The sequence below is a fragment of the Gopherus evgoodei genome, chromosome 8 (assembly GCF_007399415.2).
Source record: "Gopherus evgoodei ecotype Sinaloan lineage chromosome 8, rGopEvg1_v1.p, whole genome shotgun sequence".
NCBI lineage: Eukaryota > Metazoa > Chordata > Testudines > Testudinidae > Gopherus > Gopherus evgoodei.
The window spans coordinates 75092576-75111989 of record NC_044329.1 but is presented as its reverse complement, the minus strand read 5'-3'; the positions used below and the strand labels follow the sequence as shown (position 1 = coordinate 75111989).

Here is a 19414-nt window from a genome sequence, read left to right as displayed (position 1 = left end):
CCGTGTTGGAAAGTATTTCACAGTATGTGCTTTTCTTTACAAGGTAGCAACTTGCCTCTGCCTCTGCTGATGTAAGTGACTGAAGAATTTGTATTCTATCTTCATCAATCACTTCAACTGTAAAACCAAAACATATGGTTAGCCTTGTACTTGATAAGAAGAGATGCAATGTTTCACATATGCTTCTTTCTGGCTAATGGCTGATTACGCCTGATCAACAGGTGTCTCTACAGCAGTTCAGAAACACCACTGAAAAAGCCTCATGCAATGCATCCTCTCATGGCCTATACTTCAGTGTTCACAGTTAAGTAGAAATAAGGATAGAAAGTTAATGAAAATTTGGAAGAGCATGCCAGAAGCATAAAAGGACACTCTCAGTGTTTTGTCTTTTCAATGCTAAAGAGCAGTGGTTCTCAACCAGGGGTATGCAGAGGTCTTCTAGGCCAGTGGTTCTCAAACTAGGGAAGTGGGGGCCAGTACCTCCCTCGGCAGCTCCCATTGGCCCGGAACAGCAAACCATGGCCACTGGGAGCTGCAATCGGCCAAACCTGCGGATGTGGCAGGTAAAACAAACTGGCTCGGCCCGCCAGGGGCTTTCCCTGAACAAGTGGTGACCCTAGTTTGAGAACCATAGTTCTAGGCAATACATCGACTCATCTAAACATTTGCCTAGGTTTTACAAGAGGCTATATAAAAAGCACCACGAAATCAGCATAAATAAAAAATTTCATACAGATTATGATTTCTTTATACTGCTCTATGTACTATATGCTGAAATGTAAGTACAATATGTATATTCCAATTGATTTATTTTATAATTATATGGTAAAAATATGGAAGTACACAATTTTCAGTAATAGCGTGCTGTGACACTTGCATTTTTATGTCCGATTTTGTAACCAAGTGAGGTGAAACGTGAGGTATGCAAGACAAACAGACTCCTGAAAGGGGTACAGTCGTCTGGAAAGGTTGAGAGCCACTGCTGAAAAGGACAATTTGATTAGGATTTCTACATTGTCTCCTGGATTTCTCATAGTCAGCTGGAATTTAACTCCTCTTTCCTCCAAAAATCCTCTGTCCCCCTCTTCCCTCCCCCCCATTTTGAGCCACTTGATGCTGCTATCTCTCTGGTTACTGGCTTGAGTAACCAGACCGTCACCCAGTTCTTCTCCCTTCATGTATAGGCAGCATCTAACTCCTCCCACTTCTCCGCATAATAACTAAATTGGTCTCTTCTCTTCATTCTATTTTATTAGTAAGTAAGTATCACCCTTCCTGTTTACTGCAACCAGGGGTGAAAGTAGGCTGGTACCAACCCGTACCGGCAGGGCCACTGAGCAAGGAGGGGCAGCTGCCCCAGGATCAGCAATTTTAAAAAGGGCCTGTGGTTCCCGGCCGCCACCACAGCAGCAGCTGAAGCTCCAAGCCCTTTTAAATTGCTGCCGGAGCCCCAGGCAGCACAGGCCAGGCAGCATGGATGGGCTGGCTGGGGGAGGCTGACCCCTCCAGCTCTGCCCCTTCTACCTGAGGCCCTGCTCCTTCCAGGTAAGTATTTAATATTATTTTCACCCCGATTATAACCACTGCTCTCCATCCTTCTTGACAACTATGCAGTGGTTTATTTAACTGTGTGTGTAATCTTGACTTCTGGTGAGATACTGACCAAAGTGAAGATAAGAACTTGGGATGAAATCCTAGGCCTTACTGAAATTAACTTCAAAACTCTCTCAGGCTTCAATGGGGCCGGCTGGTATTTAGCAGCTAATGAGTTACCCATTTTTGCTCAAATAGTGTTTGTGCTTAAGGTCCTCTGCTGTAGACCAGTCTGTTCATAAGCAGGCAGCCACAGCTAGTTACAGTAATGGTTTAATCTCAAGCGACAGTACCTGCTTTCCTACCTAGTTTCAAAGGACTGAGTTCACTCCCACACTAAGCTTGACTTTCCCTGAACACAAAAAGAAGATTTTTTGTGTACATTTTAGAGATTCACATGACGCTCTGGCACTAAGTTTTGGGATTTCATGACAAAGGGGCCAATTCAAAAATGTACCTGCACTTATAGCCAGGAAAGTCTAACCAAAAGTGTCACAATTCATTTATGGTTTTCAAAAGTAGTCATCCATGCATTTATTTCACATATCTGCTCATTTAGGTGATTTTGGATATTTGCAAGCACAAAATTAGAGACTTGTTTAAGCCTCTTAACTAAGTGAACTAAATTATCCAAGTTTTTGCATTTCACCTGGGAAGTCCTATTTTGCACTACCTGGCAAGCAAAGCAGTGACCGTAGTCATATTGTTTGGTTTGTACCTTTGCGAATGAGACAGTAGCTATGTATCTCCAGGAGAATATCGATACTGACATGCCAAGCTACAAATCCAATCATTGTATAAGTGTCCCATGGATCTGGAAGGTTGAGTGCTGGTAGGTCCATTCCCAGGAACATAGTCACCACTGTTAAAACAGTCAGTTTAAAGATGTGAAAAGAAACATTGAGAAGTACTGTCCCTAAGACAAAGTAACACAAACTTATGGCTTAGTGGGTGAATGGTTATCAAGAGTTAAAATATACTTATAGAGGCTTAAGAGTGAAAAACCACATCCAACTATCTCTAACTGTATGGCTCCGGATAACCATGATCCTTGTTATACATTGATCCTATGAAATAACCTCAGAGTCCAGAGCTACTTTACTACATAGATTAGCATGTTTACAATCTAAAAAGAGGTTTAAAAGGACAATGATGTGATACACAGCCACAATGGTAACAAATTCCTCCAAATAAATGGAGGACTGCCACTGATTTGAAAATTCTGGTGACTATACACACTTTAAAAACAACAAACCAACAAACCCCAAAACAAATGGTTCCCCCCAAAAACTATAAGATGAGATGAGAGAGAAGTGCATCATGTAGGAGATGGGCCACCAAAGTCCCCAAAGACAAGAAAGTCACATAAGGGGTCCCAGTACTCCATATTGATAGGTGGAGACTTAGGGAAAGAAGAGGAGCTTTGAATACACAAGCAAGCCTGTAAACATTTGCCTGGTTGTTGCTTACCCTTGCTATTGTACAGGGTTAAGTCTGGTTTGTTTAGCCCATACAGACAAAACCCCTTATTCTAAGTTCATTTTGGTGATTAACGAGATTGAAGTAGTCATCGACATTAAGATCCATGTTTGAGTAACTAGTGTTCAACCACCACTCCATTTCTGCAATACCAACATATCTCAAGATGCCTAAGCAAGTTACAAATGGGCTATAAACAATGAGGTACACTAGATATGCCTAGACAGGATTACAATTACTCACCAGCTAGTATTCTAGCTGTTGTGCCAGTACTCCAGTGAACCCAGTTAAATACTTGCCTTCTACAAGAAGAAAAAATAATCAGTGTTATATCAAGTAATTTAGTTGTCAATATGAAAATCTTCCAAAGGTTAAAAAAAGATCCTTAAATATGCCACGTTATCTTGAAAAAATAGAAAAAAAAGTTTGTATCTGTATGAAACATGTTTAACACTTGTTTTGTATGCTATCGGCGTAATCTCCTGGAGACGTACATTACGACATTTTAAGAAGTGTAAATAACAGTGTACCTTGGTGCATGAGGAGGTGGTCTGAAACCTGCCATCAGAGGTTGAAAGATTGCCAGAGCCATCACGGTACAGCCAAGGTATGGGTGAAATCCTGCCCACTGAACAAAGGATTCCTTTTTATTAATATGGTGACATTCATACTAAAGAATGCAAGCATCATTCAGATCAAAGAACAGGTCAAGAACAACTGTACACAATTGCAAAGCCTTATTTTAATACTGTTTCTTTCAGGTGCATTCCAAGCCCCTATCCTCAGCTACTAGTGTTCCTTTTGGTCTAAGTCTTGGCTATGAGTAGAAGCACTTTTTTCTCCTGGTGTATATGTTTTTAAATTAATTTAAAACTGAATTGGTATTTATAGTGTACAAGGCAGCTTGAGAAAAAACAGAACTAGTGGAACACAGTGACAAAATTAAGAGCAAAAGACAAACAGGAAAAGGAAGATTCAGATTGAGTGTTGAGATGAACTTGAGGTCAACTACCATCATCACACATAGAACAGTTTTCTTAAGAGAAGTGCTTTGCCATCCATCATTTAAAATTAGGCTAGATAAAGCACTAGAAAAATTATACCACAGAGAAGAATACTATATTAGCTGGATGCGGGGAGGGGAAGCAGCAGCAGATTGATTCAGGACCTAATAAATCTTTTTCATCTCTAGTTTCTGTGATGAAACTAGAAAAAAAGATGGACTCAAAGTGGATAACAATTCTAAACAAGGTCTTTCACACAGGGGGAAAACCAGAAAAGGTGACAAGTGCAATTTTTCAATTGAAAGTAGTAGTAAGTAGGAAAACAAGGTAAATGCCTGATTTATACTTCTTGGTCATCAGGAGATCACTCAAGCACAGCAATGAGGTAACCACTTTCATGGCAATTTCTTTGGAATTAAATAAACTACCTATGCCGTGGACATTAAAAAAAAAAAAAAAAAATCTACTGTTCATACTTCAAATGACATTTATCCGGGAAACAATACAGACTTCAAATCTCAGAGGCAGCCCAAAAAGGTTTTACTCACTTCACTCCAGCCTCCTCTGTATATAAAAGGAAGAACAAAAGCGATGCTCGTAAGAAGCACTGTTGTCAACATCAGCATACGATGGACCTACGAACATTCAAATAGATTTAAAATGAAGGAGTGGCGATATATTTTGAAGTGTATTTAAAGGAAACTGTTAAAGTTTGCATTACATTGGCAGGCAAGCAGAGATTACTAGTAAAGACAAAGTCCACTGTAAATAGGAGACAATACCTAACTGAACTCATTGTACTTCGCAAAACCAAATGAAAGTTATGACCTGTTGTGGCACCCCAGGTCAAGAAATAAAAAGATGCAGTTTAAGGAGCAAGACAGTCTCTTGTGTTTTAATCTATTTGTAATAAAAGACTAATACAAATACATACAGCTAAACTTTTACGTAGAGTTTTTTGCCCACCTGGAACCAAATCTCCTTCCCAAACAACGAATGAGGCCAAACTGGTTTGAAGAATCTGGCAACAATAACGCCAATACTAACTGTAGTCATCCATGCAACAAACATTAATGAAGCTGAAGGAGAAAAATATTCACATGTGAAAATTTGGTTACAACACTGGATATGAATACAACTGACCAAATATTGCAGGGGATAAGCTTCAAAAACATAACTTTAGAAGAATGTAAGAGTAGAGGGTCAAATCCTTCTGGTACTTGGTTCAAAAATGCTTCACACGTTGGTGTACTCTTGCTATGTTATATCTATTTTTGGAGCAGAGACCAATCAATAATAGGACTAATCTGTACGGATAGCACTGTAGAGAGATCGGTGCCAGGTCAGGGAAAGCACATGCACTAAGATATAGATTTCACTTCCAAACCAGAGGGCAGTCTATTGCTGCCTCCACGAGCCGGTTCACTGTGCAATAGCACAAGTCAAAACAGAGGCAGTAATGAGCAGCTTCATCTGCTGACCATAGGTTTTTTGGTGAGTACCTACACAGAGAATTCTTGAGTTAGATTTTAGTAGCAAAAGTTTAAAAGTTAATTCAAAACAGGTCTTCTTTCTTTGACAGAAAGAATTTTCATTCAGCTCTTTATGGACCTGTTTCAAAACCAATTAATGTGATCAGAAAGACTCATTAACTTCAATGGGCTTTGGCTCAGGCTCCAAACCATGACCCGATGAGTGTCTCATGGTTAAGGCTGCACGACTGTCACAGAGGTCACGGAACTCATGGATTCTGTGACTTTCCCATGACTTCTTCAGCTGAGCTAGGCAGACCCTGGGCCAGCAGCAGCAGTAGTTTCAGTGTGTGCAGGGGTTTGGGGTGGTGCTTACCTGGGGGAACTTCCTGGCTCCCACCAGCATCCCCCTGGCTCCTCCACCTAGGAGCTGCAGGGACCTCTACATGCTGCCCACATCCACAGGTGCTGTTTCCCCAGCTCCCATTGGCTGCGATTCCCAACCAATGAGAGCTGGTGCTTGTGGCAGGAGCAGTGCATGGTGCCACCCTAGGAGCTGCAAGGACATGCTGGTTGAAGCCAGGTAGGAAGCCTGCCAGCCCCACCAACCCTCCCCCCCACAGAAGGGGTCCCAGGCCATGCACTGCACCTGTGGTGGTCCCAGACCATCACCACCCCCAGCTTCCTGGCTCAAAGTTTTAATTAAAAGGTATATAGTAAGAGTTATGGACAGGTCACAGGCCATGAATTTTTGTTTACCGCCTGTGACCTGTCCATGAGTTTTACTAAAAACACCTGTGGCTAAAACGTAGCCTAAATCATGGTACACACATTTATTTTACATAGTATTGGAAAAAGGGAACTTCAAAATAGAGATGCACTTCTAAATTTAGACTGCCAAGTCATAAAAATAAGACGACAAAATTCCTTTAAAACAAGGGAGCTAGTAATATGCTTGACAAATGAGTAAAACAAGTTCCTCTCTCTGGATGAGTAGAATCCTGAAAAACCATATTACAGTTTGTCAGGTTTTTTAAAATTAAGAAAAAAAATTTTTTTCCTACTTTTCCCCCCATTTTCCAAATCAGCTCTTATATCAGGAGAAGCAGATACCCCAGTGGACTGACACCACAGGAAATAGCTTTTTTTATAAAATTTTCATCCTTCTTTCTGCAATCAACAGTAGCTTCTTCAGCACTGGGCAAATCTAGTATTTGCTGTTAGAACTGTAACTTGCCATGGAATTTAAGAAGAAGTGGAGAGCGGGATCCCCCTACATCCTTTGGAGAGTCTGTGAAATTGTACATTCCATTGGTGATCAGAGGCTGACGATGATGTTTGTGAATTAGACCTCCTATGCAAAGATATAGAGTAGTTTATAGACAAATAGTGAAAGTCCCTTCCCCTCCTATCCCTTGTTTACAATTCAGTGAGCACTATGTGTTGTAGGGGGATGGTGATTGTGTTTGTAAATTACACCTCTGCAGATTCTGACTGGAATCTTTTGGATTCAACTCCACCCGCCCCCTCCTCCCCTACAAGATTTTTCCTATATATTTCTCACACACACACACTAAACAAAAGATATCACTCTCTATTAGATCTACAGGGTTTTGAAGAGTATCTTGTATACAATGCTATTTAGTTTCCATACTCATTTCAGTTTAATTCCTATTAAAAATTGTATAGGAGTCTCTCAAGAATACTACTCCAAGCACCAGATGGTTATGGAACACATTTATATTAAGAGCAAACCAGATTTTTGTTACATTCCCAGAGATGAGCCAGAGCTCATCACATTAAGGTTATTTTCACTGGTTACATGTGAAACTTGAGACAGAAGTCAAATTACGTCTCGTGTTTATTTTTAATACACTTTATAGGGGATAGTCCTTGTTTAGCGTGGTTTGAGAAATGTGAATATTTAACCATATCTTCAACCAGACTTACCTTCACTTGCCTCCCCATCTGCCAGAAATATGTAATAATTAGCATCTAGATTAAACCTCCCTTTATAAGCAGGAAGATGAAGGTTTCTTCTGAAAGAGCACTGAAGAAGACCATCAGCCACCCTCCATGAGATATCTTCAAGGCCATTCTATGAAACATACAATGAACATTTAATACTCATTGTGTGGGGTTTTTCAAACTTGAAAACAAATTTACTCCACTCCTTCCTCAAGGCCAGTGATTTTGGCCTGGCTCTGCTTGACCAGTGTTGGATAATGAGCCAGTGTTCACTGTCTCCTAACAGCCCATATCATAAAAAGAGTTAGCTGCACCAGCATAGTCAGTGATATCAGCAAGAATCAGAGTTCTGTTGGTGTGGTAGGTTTCTAGGCAACAGCTGCAGGGACATGCTTTCACACGCTATATTTTAGGGCATTGTCTTCAAAACGGTGACTAACCAAGTTGCGTCTTACACGGGTGTATTTACAGAAAGCTATTTTAAAAAGACAATAGATGCACAGGAGCACTGTGCAGTTAAATTACTTGCTCAAGGTCACAAAGAGGGCACAAGGGTAAAGACAGAGTGCTTGCCTAGATACAATCAGGAAGTTTGCATTGTATTACCCATGTGTCTGCCATCTCAGCACGACCTTGAGCAAGTCACTTCCCCGCTACCAGTTTTACTCTCAGTTAACCTTTTGAAGAGACACTGCAGGGCTCTCGAAAAGTCACTTACACTGTGGAGCTCCATCAGCTTTAGCAATGGTAGGAGATTTTCTAGAAAGTTTCCCTAGCATAGGCCGGGCAATAACAGACAACTACCTCACACGCTGTTCAAATAGAAGTAATAAAGAAGCCAGCAACAAATCTGGATCTCGACATTTCTTGTGCATCAGGAATAAGCACCCTCTACGTGAGGTGGGTCAGTGAGTCCAGAAAGGGAAAAATCCTGGGGCCTTTATCATAAGATGGCTAGTTATAGAACTACTGCCTTATTAGCTTCATTCAGAGCTATTGGATTTAAAAACAAAAACAAAACACAAAAACCACACACCACTATACATCAGTGAAATATTGACAAATTAGAACCCAGCTGCATGCAAAGTGACTTGATTGTCACACACCATACCTCTGAGTCCAACACAGGAGGAGTTCGTCCACTAAGATAAGCCGTTTTTATATTAATACGGTGATCTTCATTAATACACAGATATGCATCATCGTCACCCTGAAAATAAAAGCATTTTCCCCCAATTTAGACAGTAATTATAGGCAAAGCCATATGCAGATGAATGGTTTATTCCAAGCTCTCCTTTCCACCTGCGCTATACCCAGAGTACTTTAATTGCCATTAGAGCAAGTTTACAACGGTGCAACTAAACAGAGTCTGGTCTGAAGTACTGTAAGAGTTGAAAGTTTGAACTTACAAAATCTAATGGAAAAACTACTTTTTTGAAGGACATTGGCTAGAACTATATAAGGTATTAAAAGTTATTTAATTGCATGCCATATGCCAATACCAATCTTTGCATTAAGCTGAAGATAATGTTATAGTTTAAAAAAGTTTACTCCAACACAAAACACCCTACACTGTAAGATATAGTGCTTGAAATGATAACTATCTGTTTATGACATAAGCCTTTATGGGTTAATGCCTCTTTTACCTGTAAAGGGTTAAGAAGCTCAGTGAACCTGGCTGACACCTGACCAGAGGACCAATAAGGGGACAAGATACTTTCACATCTTGGTGGAGGGAAGTCTTTGTTTGTGCTCTTTGTTTTGGGTGTTGTTCGCTTTTGGGACTAAGAGGGACCAGACGTCAATCCAGGCTCTCCTAATCTTTCTGAATCAGTCTCTCATGTTTCAAAATTGTAAATAACAGTCAGGCAAGGTGGATTAGTTTTATTTTTGTTTTTTCAACTTGTAAATGTCCTTTTTTTCGCTGAGAGGATTTTACCTCTGTTTGCTGTAACTTTAAACCTAAGGCTAGAGGGGGTTCCTCTGGGCTATAAGAATTTGACTACCCTGTAAAGTATTTTCCATCCTGATTTTAGAGAGATGAAGCTTTAATTAAAAGCTTTAAGAACCTGACTGATTTTTCCTTGTTTTAAAATCCAAGGGGATTGGATCTGGACTCACCAGGGAATTGGTGAAGTCCCTCATGGCCACTCAGGGAGGTGAGAGTTTTAGGGGGACGGGCAGTGCTCCAGACACTGAAATTTCTGGATGGTGGCAGAGTTACAGATCTAAGCTAGTAATTAAGCTTAGAAGAGTCCATGCAGGTCCCCACATTTGTACCCTAAAGTTCAGAGTGGGTAAGCTGTCAAGGTTCCTTCCCACCAGGGGTCAGTGGTACATGTACTTTTTGTAGTATTTATGCAGTGAGCACCAGGATAGTCTGTAAAACGGTTTGATCGTGGAATCTGACAGCCCATTGACAGTATTTTTGGGATGCTAGAAGTGTTTTCATCTAGACCTTTTGAACATCAGTGCCAAAAAGGGGTAGGATTTTAATTCAAATGAATAACTTGTTTATAAATCTGACAAAGTGGGGATTCACCCATGAAAGCTTATGCTCCAATACGTCTGTTGGTCTATAAAAGGTGCCACAGGACTCTGTCACTTTTTACAGATCCAGACTAACACGGCTACCCCTCTGATACTGGTTTACAAATTAAATTATGCCATTACTTTTTCTACGAAGTATCCTCATCCACATTGCCACAGTCATAAATACTTCGAGGAGTATTAATAAGTACCTCTGATTATTTAAGCTAAGTAGATCAATTTATATTATCAAATTATGTGATTAAAACTGGAATTAACTGTTGAGGTCAAAGAAGAGAATGTTATTTCTTCCTATATTTGTAGAGTGAAGAACTACTTTTTCTTGTGACAGACACATATAGAAATGCTTTAAGAATATTACTCTGTTCAGTAAGGAAGTTAAATATACAGATTAGTGAATAATACTCTTGCACATTGTAACTCTCTTCAGCCATAAGAATCTCCAAAGGGCTTTCAGGAATGACTGCGTCCACCCCTGAACTGCACACTTATTTTGGACAGAAACCACTGTGAACATACAGCACCTTACACAGATTGCTTTTAGGATAAAGGCATTATTCTTCACTGCCTAACTACAACTAACCAGGAATTTAGTTATGCTACAATGTAACTGTCTGGACTTTGACCAAGATAGAATGCCAAAGAATCTTAAATGCAACTGTTTAGTCAGGGACTACACATTTTTCTAGCCATACCTATAAGAGGCCACCTCCAATCAGCAGTGCTCTCAAGCACCACATGGGAGTAATTATTAGTGGGGGGAGGTCCCACTATCACCTTTTCCAGTAGCATTTCAGGTTTCAGAGTAGCAGCCAGGTTAGACTGTAGCCACAAAAAGAACAGGAGTACTTGTGGCACCTTAGAGACTAATTTATTTGAGCATAAGCTTTCGTGGGCTACAGCCCTCTTCATTGGATGCATGTAGTTGAAAATACAGTAGGAAGACAGACAGACAGACATACACACTGAAACAATGGGTGTTTACCATACACACTATAAGGGGAGTGATCAGTTAAGGTGGGCTATTTTCAGCAGGAGAGAAAAAGAACTGCTGGAAATGGGCCATTTTCATTACCACTACTAACAGTTCTTTTTCTCTCCTGCTGAAAATAGCCCACCTTAACTGATCACTCCCCTTATAGTGTGTATGGTAACACCCATTGTTTCAGAGAGATTTTATCTATCTTCCTACTGGATTTTCACACTACATGCATCCAATGAAGTGGGCTATAGCCCACGAAAGCTTATGCTCAAATAAATATGTTAGTCTGAGGTGCCACAAGTACTCCTGTTCTTTTTCCTAGTAGCATTTCAGTTTCTCCTGAAGGGATCTCATCTGACTACTACTCAGACTCAGGTATATTTAATTTATAAAATCTGATGGACGTGCAGCTGAGAATGGTGGGGCTACACCAGTCTTCATTCTCAACAGGGCCGCCCAGCGGGGGGCAACTGGGACAACTTGCCCCAGGCCCCACAAAGGCCCCCCCATGAGAGTTTTTCAGGGCCCCTGGAGCAGGGTCCTTTACTCGCTCCAGGGGCCCCAGAAAACTCTTGCAGGTCCCAGGCCCCCAGAGCTGCTTCGCTCTGGGTCTTGGCAGCAATTTGGCACAGGGGGTTCCTTCCGCCCCGGGACCTGCCACAAAAGTGCCAGGTCTTCGGCGGCAATTCGGCAGTGGGGGACCCCCCACCATCAAAGACCCCAGGCCTCCTGAATCCTCTGGGTGGCCTGACCCTCAATATTTTGACTAAGAATTATTTATGTATCTTGTTGTGCTAGTTGGATGGCATAGGAAATACTGTAAAAGGGATACTCACCATCCACTGGTCATGAGATAATGCAAAGGCTATGTATCCTTCACTAGGACCACTCATTTCAATAAGTACCAAGTGGTTATTTTGTTTGAAGGACAGAAAGAAACAATAGGCAGCCCCAGGATCACATTTTGGAGGATTCCTTATGCAGAACTTTGTAATTCCACAGCTAGAGGCATTAAACTGGACAGACAAGTAGAAAATTAAAGTTAACACAACAAGCTGGTCATTCTCCGCCCCATCCCACGTACAATTAAAATTACTATAGTCTCAACTAATATAGAAGTGAAGATTTACACAGAAAATATATAAAGAAACCCCTCTTCTCCCTCCCCCCGACATAGCCAATAATTACTAACCAGGATTAGAATTCACTGTCATGGTACTTATTAAATTGTGAGCTTTGAATTCATCAATCAGTTTAAATGAAAGAGTTTGACATCATAGTGGTAACAAGGCTATAATTTGGAAGTGTAATACAATCCCCTCCTGTTCAAGGACATTTCTTCTGTTTAATAAAATAAGTTATTAACTCAAGTAAAATGTTTCTATATACTTTTCAGGCTTCCTGGGGTCTCACTTTTCCTAGACTATTCCAAGTCATTAACAGCCCCATAATGCTTAAGTTATTAGAAAGATGCTCCTGTGGATTCTTACAAACTCAAAACAACACATTCTAGGGGAGGAAAAAAAAATGTCTATTTTTTTCCTGAATGGTTGGTTAAAAGCTCACCAAGACAAGTTGAGCTGCACAAATGCCCAATACATAGCACTGAACTTTAGGAGTACTTTAAATGCAACAAATTCAGAACAAGCATGCTCAAGATAGCAGTAAGTGGAAAAGAGGTCATATTGCTAAACCTAGCCATGTTAAAATGATAATACTTTGCCCAACTAACATGGCAACTTTAATTAAAACATCAAGAACCAGTAATGGAAGTCCAAACAAAGAAAAAAACTCATATGAACAAGCAGTTATAAATTAAGCCTTCCCACTCGTATATAGAAATAATCTACTTTGTTCCTGCCCACCTACACCCTCACTTTATTAAACTTGAGTTTTATCTATACAGAACAGGTCAGCATGGCTCTTTATGCATGAAGCATAACAGGACTCCCCAAATGAGCTTTTCACGTTCTTACTAAATGGTGCTTGAACCGAGTTTCCTTCCCCCACCCCTCTTCTCTCAACATCTCAATAAATTAATAATCTGATAGACACACATGGTGGGTGAGGAAAAATCTTGTATTGAACCAACTTCTGTTGGCGAGAAAAAAAGACAAGTTGAGACAAAAAGAGAATTGGTCCAATATAAGATATTACCTTACCCATCTTGTCTCGCTAATATCCTGGGACTAACCTGGCTACAACAACACTGCATATGATAACCTGATAGGTCATTTCCTATCTTCCACCTTCTGTCAACACAGTGGCTAAGAAAGCCATAACTGCAGCCCTACTTGGGAAAACTCCTATTGAAACCAGGCATAAGAACTGAATAAAGCTTGCAGAATATAGCTCATAATAGAGAAATAATACCCACTGATGTTGTTAGACGGAAAACTGGTTGTGAAGTTGGTAGAGTGTCTGGTGTAATACTTGTAGGTGTTGTCAAAGGCGGTGCATTAGGTTGGGAAACAATGGGACCAGGAATCTTCACCCAAAAGATTTTATACTTCTCTACAACTGTGGCTCTGAAGGGAGGGAAGGAAACCACACAAATATTGAGTACCGTGAGAGGTGTGCAAGTACTAAATGAATTACTAAATAATGCTTTACAAACAAGGAGGGAGAAATTCCTTTATTTAGCTGACCAAAAAGAAACAAATATACTTGTCATACAACTACTCTCCAAACTTGGCATCTACGCAGGTACCTGATGGGGGTTGTTGGGTTTTTTTTGGGTGGGGGGGGGGGAGAACCCTCCAGGTAGAAGGACCCACCACACAGCAGATCAAGCTTCAGAAATGGATTCAAGGCAGTCACTTCTCAGCTGCCTGCTGCATAATTTGCAGCATCACAGAAGGGTGGCATTTAATTTCTGTTTCAAAACATATAAGTGTCACTGCTCATACCATACATTTGGGGTCCAAAGTTTAAAGCCATATAACGGTAGAGTACGTGTGCAGTTTTGATTAGGAATTAAACTAAAATTCACACATCACAAAAATATTTTTATCACTACATTTGTAAACCACCACTTGCCAAAAGAGGAAAAATCCTAAGTAGTAGGCCAGTGTCAGCCAGTAACATGCCTTGCAACTTTCCCACTTCAGAAGAGGAGAGAATGTTGATGATTCTCTCCCCTCTTTCCCCTTCTCCCCACCAATTCAGGATAGTAAACACATTTCCCAAATAAAGTTTAAAAAAAAAAAACAAACAAAAAAAAAAACCCCTTTCTGCCTTGATATTCTCTTCCACAAGGTTCTGTATTAAGATTGCTTCTTGTTTTTAATTGTCCTTCCAGATGCGGTAATTGAGCACAGAAGCCAAAGTTAACCAAGCTAAACAAGGGAACATCAAATATCCTGCTTTTTTGTTGACATGGTACCAGGTGACAGCTGTAGCTGTTGCTGCACCACTCATGAGTAGGAGATCGACCAACCCCCATCCTATTTTGTGAGCTCCAAAGAATATGGGAGTCCATGCCCAGTTTAACGCCAGCTGCCCTGCATACAGCCCAAGCGGAACCACTGACTCTTCACTGAAGCCTCCCAGCTCCTTCCATAGGCAGCAGAGCCAGTTCTTGAGCAGGAGTTGATGTGGCAGAAAAGGGAGGAAACAACCATTTCCCCCAGAGACATTTCCTGGGTGCTAGTCAACATTTAGGACAGATACACTATATATTCACCTAGTTTGGATTTCTAATAAAGTAGCTCCAATATTGTGTTTACTTACAGAAATTGTACATGTTCTGGTGCATCTGTGGGAGCAACCCAATAAGCCTCTACATTTGTCTTTTTCGATTTACTTGTGTGACTGACAGCAGAATTCTGAAAGATATTATATTATATTATCAGAGCATATATTACAAACTATGTACATATAGCAACACTCCTATGGTTATTCTACAAGGCAACACAATGGTGCACCAGAAATGCAGTTAAACTGAGTCCTGAACAAGCCTATAGACCCACCCCACCCTTCCATTGATTTCAGTGGAAAGCCTCCATATTGACTTCAGTGGGAAATCAGTTGAGTCCCATGAAAGGGAATCAGTTATAACCTGGCTGTGGCAATGATCAATGTCTACAATATATGGTATATGGAGTGCTGTGTTTTTCTACTTAATATTACCACACTATGAGTTATAGTCTACTTGCTGTGTGAAGAGCCAGTTGGCACTAACCATTTCACATTAGTGGAAGCTGGAGGCTTTGGCCAGAGCTAACTGCAGAGAGCCACACCTCCATCTGCAAGGTACTGCCCAACCGTGTTGAGCTGCCTGCCTAAACAGAACTAGAAGGGCTAAAAAGCTTAGGTCATAGCTACACTGGGGATTTTAGCTATTGGTGTAGCTATACCAATGCATCTTAGTTCCTGTTTGAAACACACACCATACCTTTACAAGTCCACATGTCAGGAGCTGAGAAATCCTTTCTTCAGCTAGCATAAAAGAGCCAACTGCAGCGCCAGTCAAGTTCTCTGCATTCCGGGCTTGTATGAAAAATCCTTTAAAAACTGGACCAGATAAACTAACTAAAATAAGTGGGGAGAGAGAAGAAAGGTAAGATGTTTCCAATGTCATCTGTAAAGGTGGAAGTGAACAAATATGCTTCCCCTGCCCCTGGAACCCTATGCCTTAGCAATGGCCACTGTTTAACATTATTTTAGAGGGTAACTGCACTGACTTGGATGAACACTCATGAGCATCACCGGGACATTTCAACTTTCTCAGGATGGTTCCTTTAACCAGGTAACCACAAGGAATCTACAGAAGGTGAGCGAGGCATGACAAAGCACTTTTTGACCACCATAGTTTACCGCAACTGCAATCGTGAACACAATACCTTTTATATGGTCCCCTGGTCTAAATTTGGTCTCATTCACTGATATAGTGTGCTCAGGGGATGGCTGTGGAGAATGTCCATGGTAAGGCATCATACTACTGCAGGCCTCTCTTACTTTTCCATTTGGATAACCAGCCGCAGGAACAGAAAGAAAGGCAAATATCCAAAGAGCGAAAGCCAGTACAGGAGGCTCCATCTGAAGAAGTTAAAGTCACATATTATTAACCAGCATTGTAAATGCTATGCTGTTTATAGAGTAGGAACACTAATGTTGGTCTTTAGTGGACATGATTAAATTAAAATATATATATTTGCAAACATCTTTGCTTGTGAAGGCACCAGGTTCAAGAATCATAGCAAACTGGAGTATTGAGGCAATTGCCAGGCATTCATGAGATAGTTTATAGACACCAAACATTTAACAAATTTAAGTATGAATGATTATTTGTTCAAGAACTCCTGTGGCTGTGGCAGATCATCCAGTCATGTGGCACTGTTTGTCCTCTCTGACTAGATTTGTGTTGTGGACAGGCTACCATTTAAAGCAAGGTCTATGTTTATTTTCTCCTTTTAAAATAGCCCTTTCACAACTTTCAGAAGAGTCTTTTCTATCTTTCTGCTGATATTCATGGGTCTTCTCAACAGTGGAGAGAAGACAGGACCATGAGCAATAGCCTCCAAACACTTGTGGGCTCATCCTTTGCTTCTTCTATGTTCATATACTTGAAGTGAGTATACTTGGCACTTATTACACGGTATATAACACTCCTCACTTTCCTTTTAGATTTCAAAATGCTTCACAAGACACTAACATTCTCACATATATAAATATCATCCCTGTTTTACAGATGGGGAAACAGAGGGAGAGAGATTATGTGACATGATCAAAGCTGCAAAGAATATTCGTCCTGTCATTATAACTCAAAAACTCAGGAATTTCTGCTTCCCAGTCTCGTGCTCAGCCCATACTACAATCTTCAGCTGCAGTCTTCAGTCAGTCCTAGAAGAGATAAGTCAGCCTCAAACAGGGACTTGACTCAAAACTGGCATTACACCCTTTCTCATCTGACCACTCCAGTCAGATGACACCCACCAGTTACATGGGACATATGCAGCTTCAAAATCAACCTAATAAAATACAAATACAAAGAATCATAGTATTGAGGAACAAAAGCCTATGAGAAGTCCAGATGTTTATTAGTCAGAGTGACAAAAGTCCAAATCTATATCATGCAGTACTGATGGTGAACCAGTCACATAGTATATATTTATTCCTTTTTACATGACTAAAGATTCCCCAGTGACAAGATCTTCCCCAGTGATTACAACGGCCAAGTAGTGGAAAACATTTCTTTAAAGTCAGATTAAACAAACTATTACTGTGACATCCTAAAAAAAAAAAAAAAAAAACCACACAACATCAAGCTACTGTTTCAAAAGTTACTGACTAGAACTAAACTTTGATCTTATGCTCTAGTAAAATATTTGTCTGTATTAATTTTGGAGGAAAAACCTGTATTCCATTAGCTACAAACAAGTGGTTGGAATTCTCCCCCAAAGAATCAGCTTTTGAATTTGAACAGAGTAGTTCTGGACTTTTTTTTTCCCCACCTGTCATAAAGAAACAAATATTGATGCAAAGAACCATGATCTATTAGGACTGAAGATGACGAAGGGCAGTGCAGATCTCACAGCAGAGGTTTAAAAAGAAGGAAAATTTACTTTGTTCTGCCACAATAGAGAGTGTGGCAGAAAGAAAGGCAGGTCTGGCTTTTAAAGTTACATTTATGTGCAGTTAGCTCTTCTACGGGGATGGGGTTGCTAGTCTGCATGTTAAGCAGAACATTGTAAATAAAGTTTTCAATTATTATGAGGAAATTTTTCAAAATAAGAATACATTTGATACTGATTTTGCCTCATGCTCGTGTTTCCTTGCATTATGGTACGTTACATGAACATTATTTGTATGCACAACAATACATTCTGTACTTACAGGTATAAGAGACATTTGATATTATGCACAATATTGTTCCAAGACAGACTCTAAGGATGGCAGCATTATTTCAGGGTGTACTCATTAAATGGTGTCTGGGGTTTTGACATGTACTTGGTGCATCTTTAACATGATTAAAAACTTGTTTCTACTATGGTCAAACAAAATGGTAAGAAAGACTCTTGAAATCTTCCACCCCCCACTGAGACATCAAGGTTGAAAGATTACCAGAAAATAGAGTTCCCCCCGTTCAACTGTGTAGGAGAGACATACTCAAGTCAGAAATATACTAATATGAGGTCCAAAGATCTGCTTTCTGAGGAAGTACAATCTATTTTACACAAATAGATCAGAAAAACCAAGTTATGTGCTTAGGAAGCTTCCTATGGATGTAAAGATAACACAGGCACAGCACCATTTCTCAGATAAGCTGAGCCCTGACCTCTGATAAAAGAGAAACCAGAAAGGCTACAAGGCCAGAGTAACCATTTACTCACACTAGAACAGGGGTTCTCAAACTTCATTGCACCACGACCCCCTTCTGACAACAAGTTATTACATGACCCCCAGGACTGGGGACTGAAGCCTGAGCCCAGCGTGGGGGTGGCCCAAAGATGAAGCTGAGGGCTGAAACTGAAGCCCGAGTCCTGCCACCCAGAGCTGATGCCCCTGGGCTTTGACCCCAGGTGGTGAGGTTTGGGCTTTGGCTTCAGCTCTGGGCCCTAGCAAGTCTAACACCAGCCCTGGCGACGCCATTAAAACAGGGTCATGATCCACTTTGAAGTCCTGACCCACAGTTTGAGAACCGCTGCTCTAGAAGCATGTAATAGTAGCTCTTTTCCTAGAGAGTGCTGGATGCAATTGTACAAAACAATGCAGGATTTGTGCTTCTACATAAAAAGTCAGCAAACAGCTCTTATGAGCTGACTTCCAAGCTTATTGAAGATAAATTAAAATGCATTTGGTGGGCTCCTCATAGTCCCCATTCGAGCACGTCTCAAAAATCCATCACAAGTCTCAATCACCACCAGAGTTCTGCGCTGGAGGGGCAGAGGAGCACATAGAGGATATAGTATTCAAGAACTAAGTTGCACTGGATTTTTGGTGTAAAGAAAGTTTGCATAGTCCTTGTTAAGATCACAGTATGCTGGCTCAGGTCACTGTAACTTCTCCCTCACTGGCATGAGCTCGTAGTAACAGAAGGTATAACAAGCTTCAACAATGTTGACAGTTACCAAGAGATAAGACTTGTACGTGATAAGGTGATAACAAAACAATGTTAGGGTTCCAGTTTAAATAGTAGATGTGGTACAGATGATGATTTTTTTTTTTTTTTTAAAAAAAAGAGAAGCCACGGTTATTCTTCTTCAAACTGAATTGGTAACAATGCTACTTTTTCCCATAAAGATAAAAATGGCTTTGCAGAGGGGAGAGAAAAGAGGGAGATGTGAAACAACTGTTATGCCAAACAGTAATTTAAAAAGGGAGATGGGGTGGGAAGACATTTACAAAAGGGATAAGTGAGTTTC

The 19414-nt window shown here is 40.5% G+C and overlaps 1 protein-coding gene across 9 annotated transcripts in view; it reads right to left on the bottom strand.

Annotated features, from left to right (window-relative positions):
• Window positions 1-19414, bottom strand: part of LOC115656376 (putative ferric-chelate reductase 1) — a 28198-nt gene that overhangs the window by 1949 nt on the left and 6835 nt on the right. For 7 of the 9 annotated variants that reach the window (XM_030573003.1, XM_030573002.1, XM_030573004.1 and 4 more), the window contains 14 exons: window positions 15893-16088; window positions 15445-15581; window positions 14781-14875; window positions 13426-13576; window positions 11885-12064; window positions 8628-8726; window positions 7499-7646; window positions 6786-6902; window positions 5043-5155; window positions 4625-4711; window positions 3603-3700; window positions 3316-3374; window positions 2312-2455; window positions 56-117 (listed from right to left, as the gene is read on the bottom strand). In XM_030573003.1, the coding sequence (XP_030428863.1) occupies window positions 56-117; window positions 2312-2455; window positions 3316-3374; window positions 3603-3700; window positions 4625-4711; window positions 5043-5155; window positions 6786-6902; window positions 7499-7646; window positions 8628-8726; window positions 11885-12064; window positions 13426-13576; window positions 14781-14875; window positions 15445-15581; window positions 15893-16088 (1686 nt within the window). The remainder of the gene's footprint in view (window positions 1-55; window positions 118-2311; window positions 2456-3315; window positions 3375-3602; window positions 3701-4624; window positions 4712-5042; window positions 5156-6785; window positions 6903-7498; window positions 7647-8627; window positions 8727-11884; window positions 12065-13425; window positions 13577-14780; window positions 14876-15444; window positions 15582-15892; window positions 16089-19414) is intronic. The other 2 variants (XM_030573010.1, XM_030573009.1) reach the window with 2 other exon arrangements.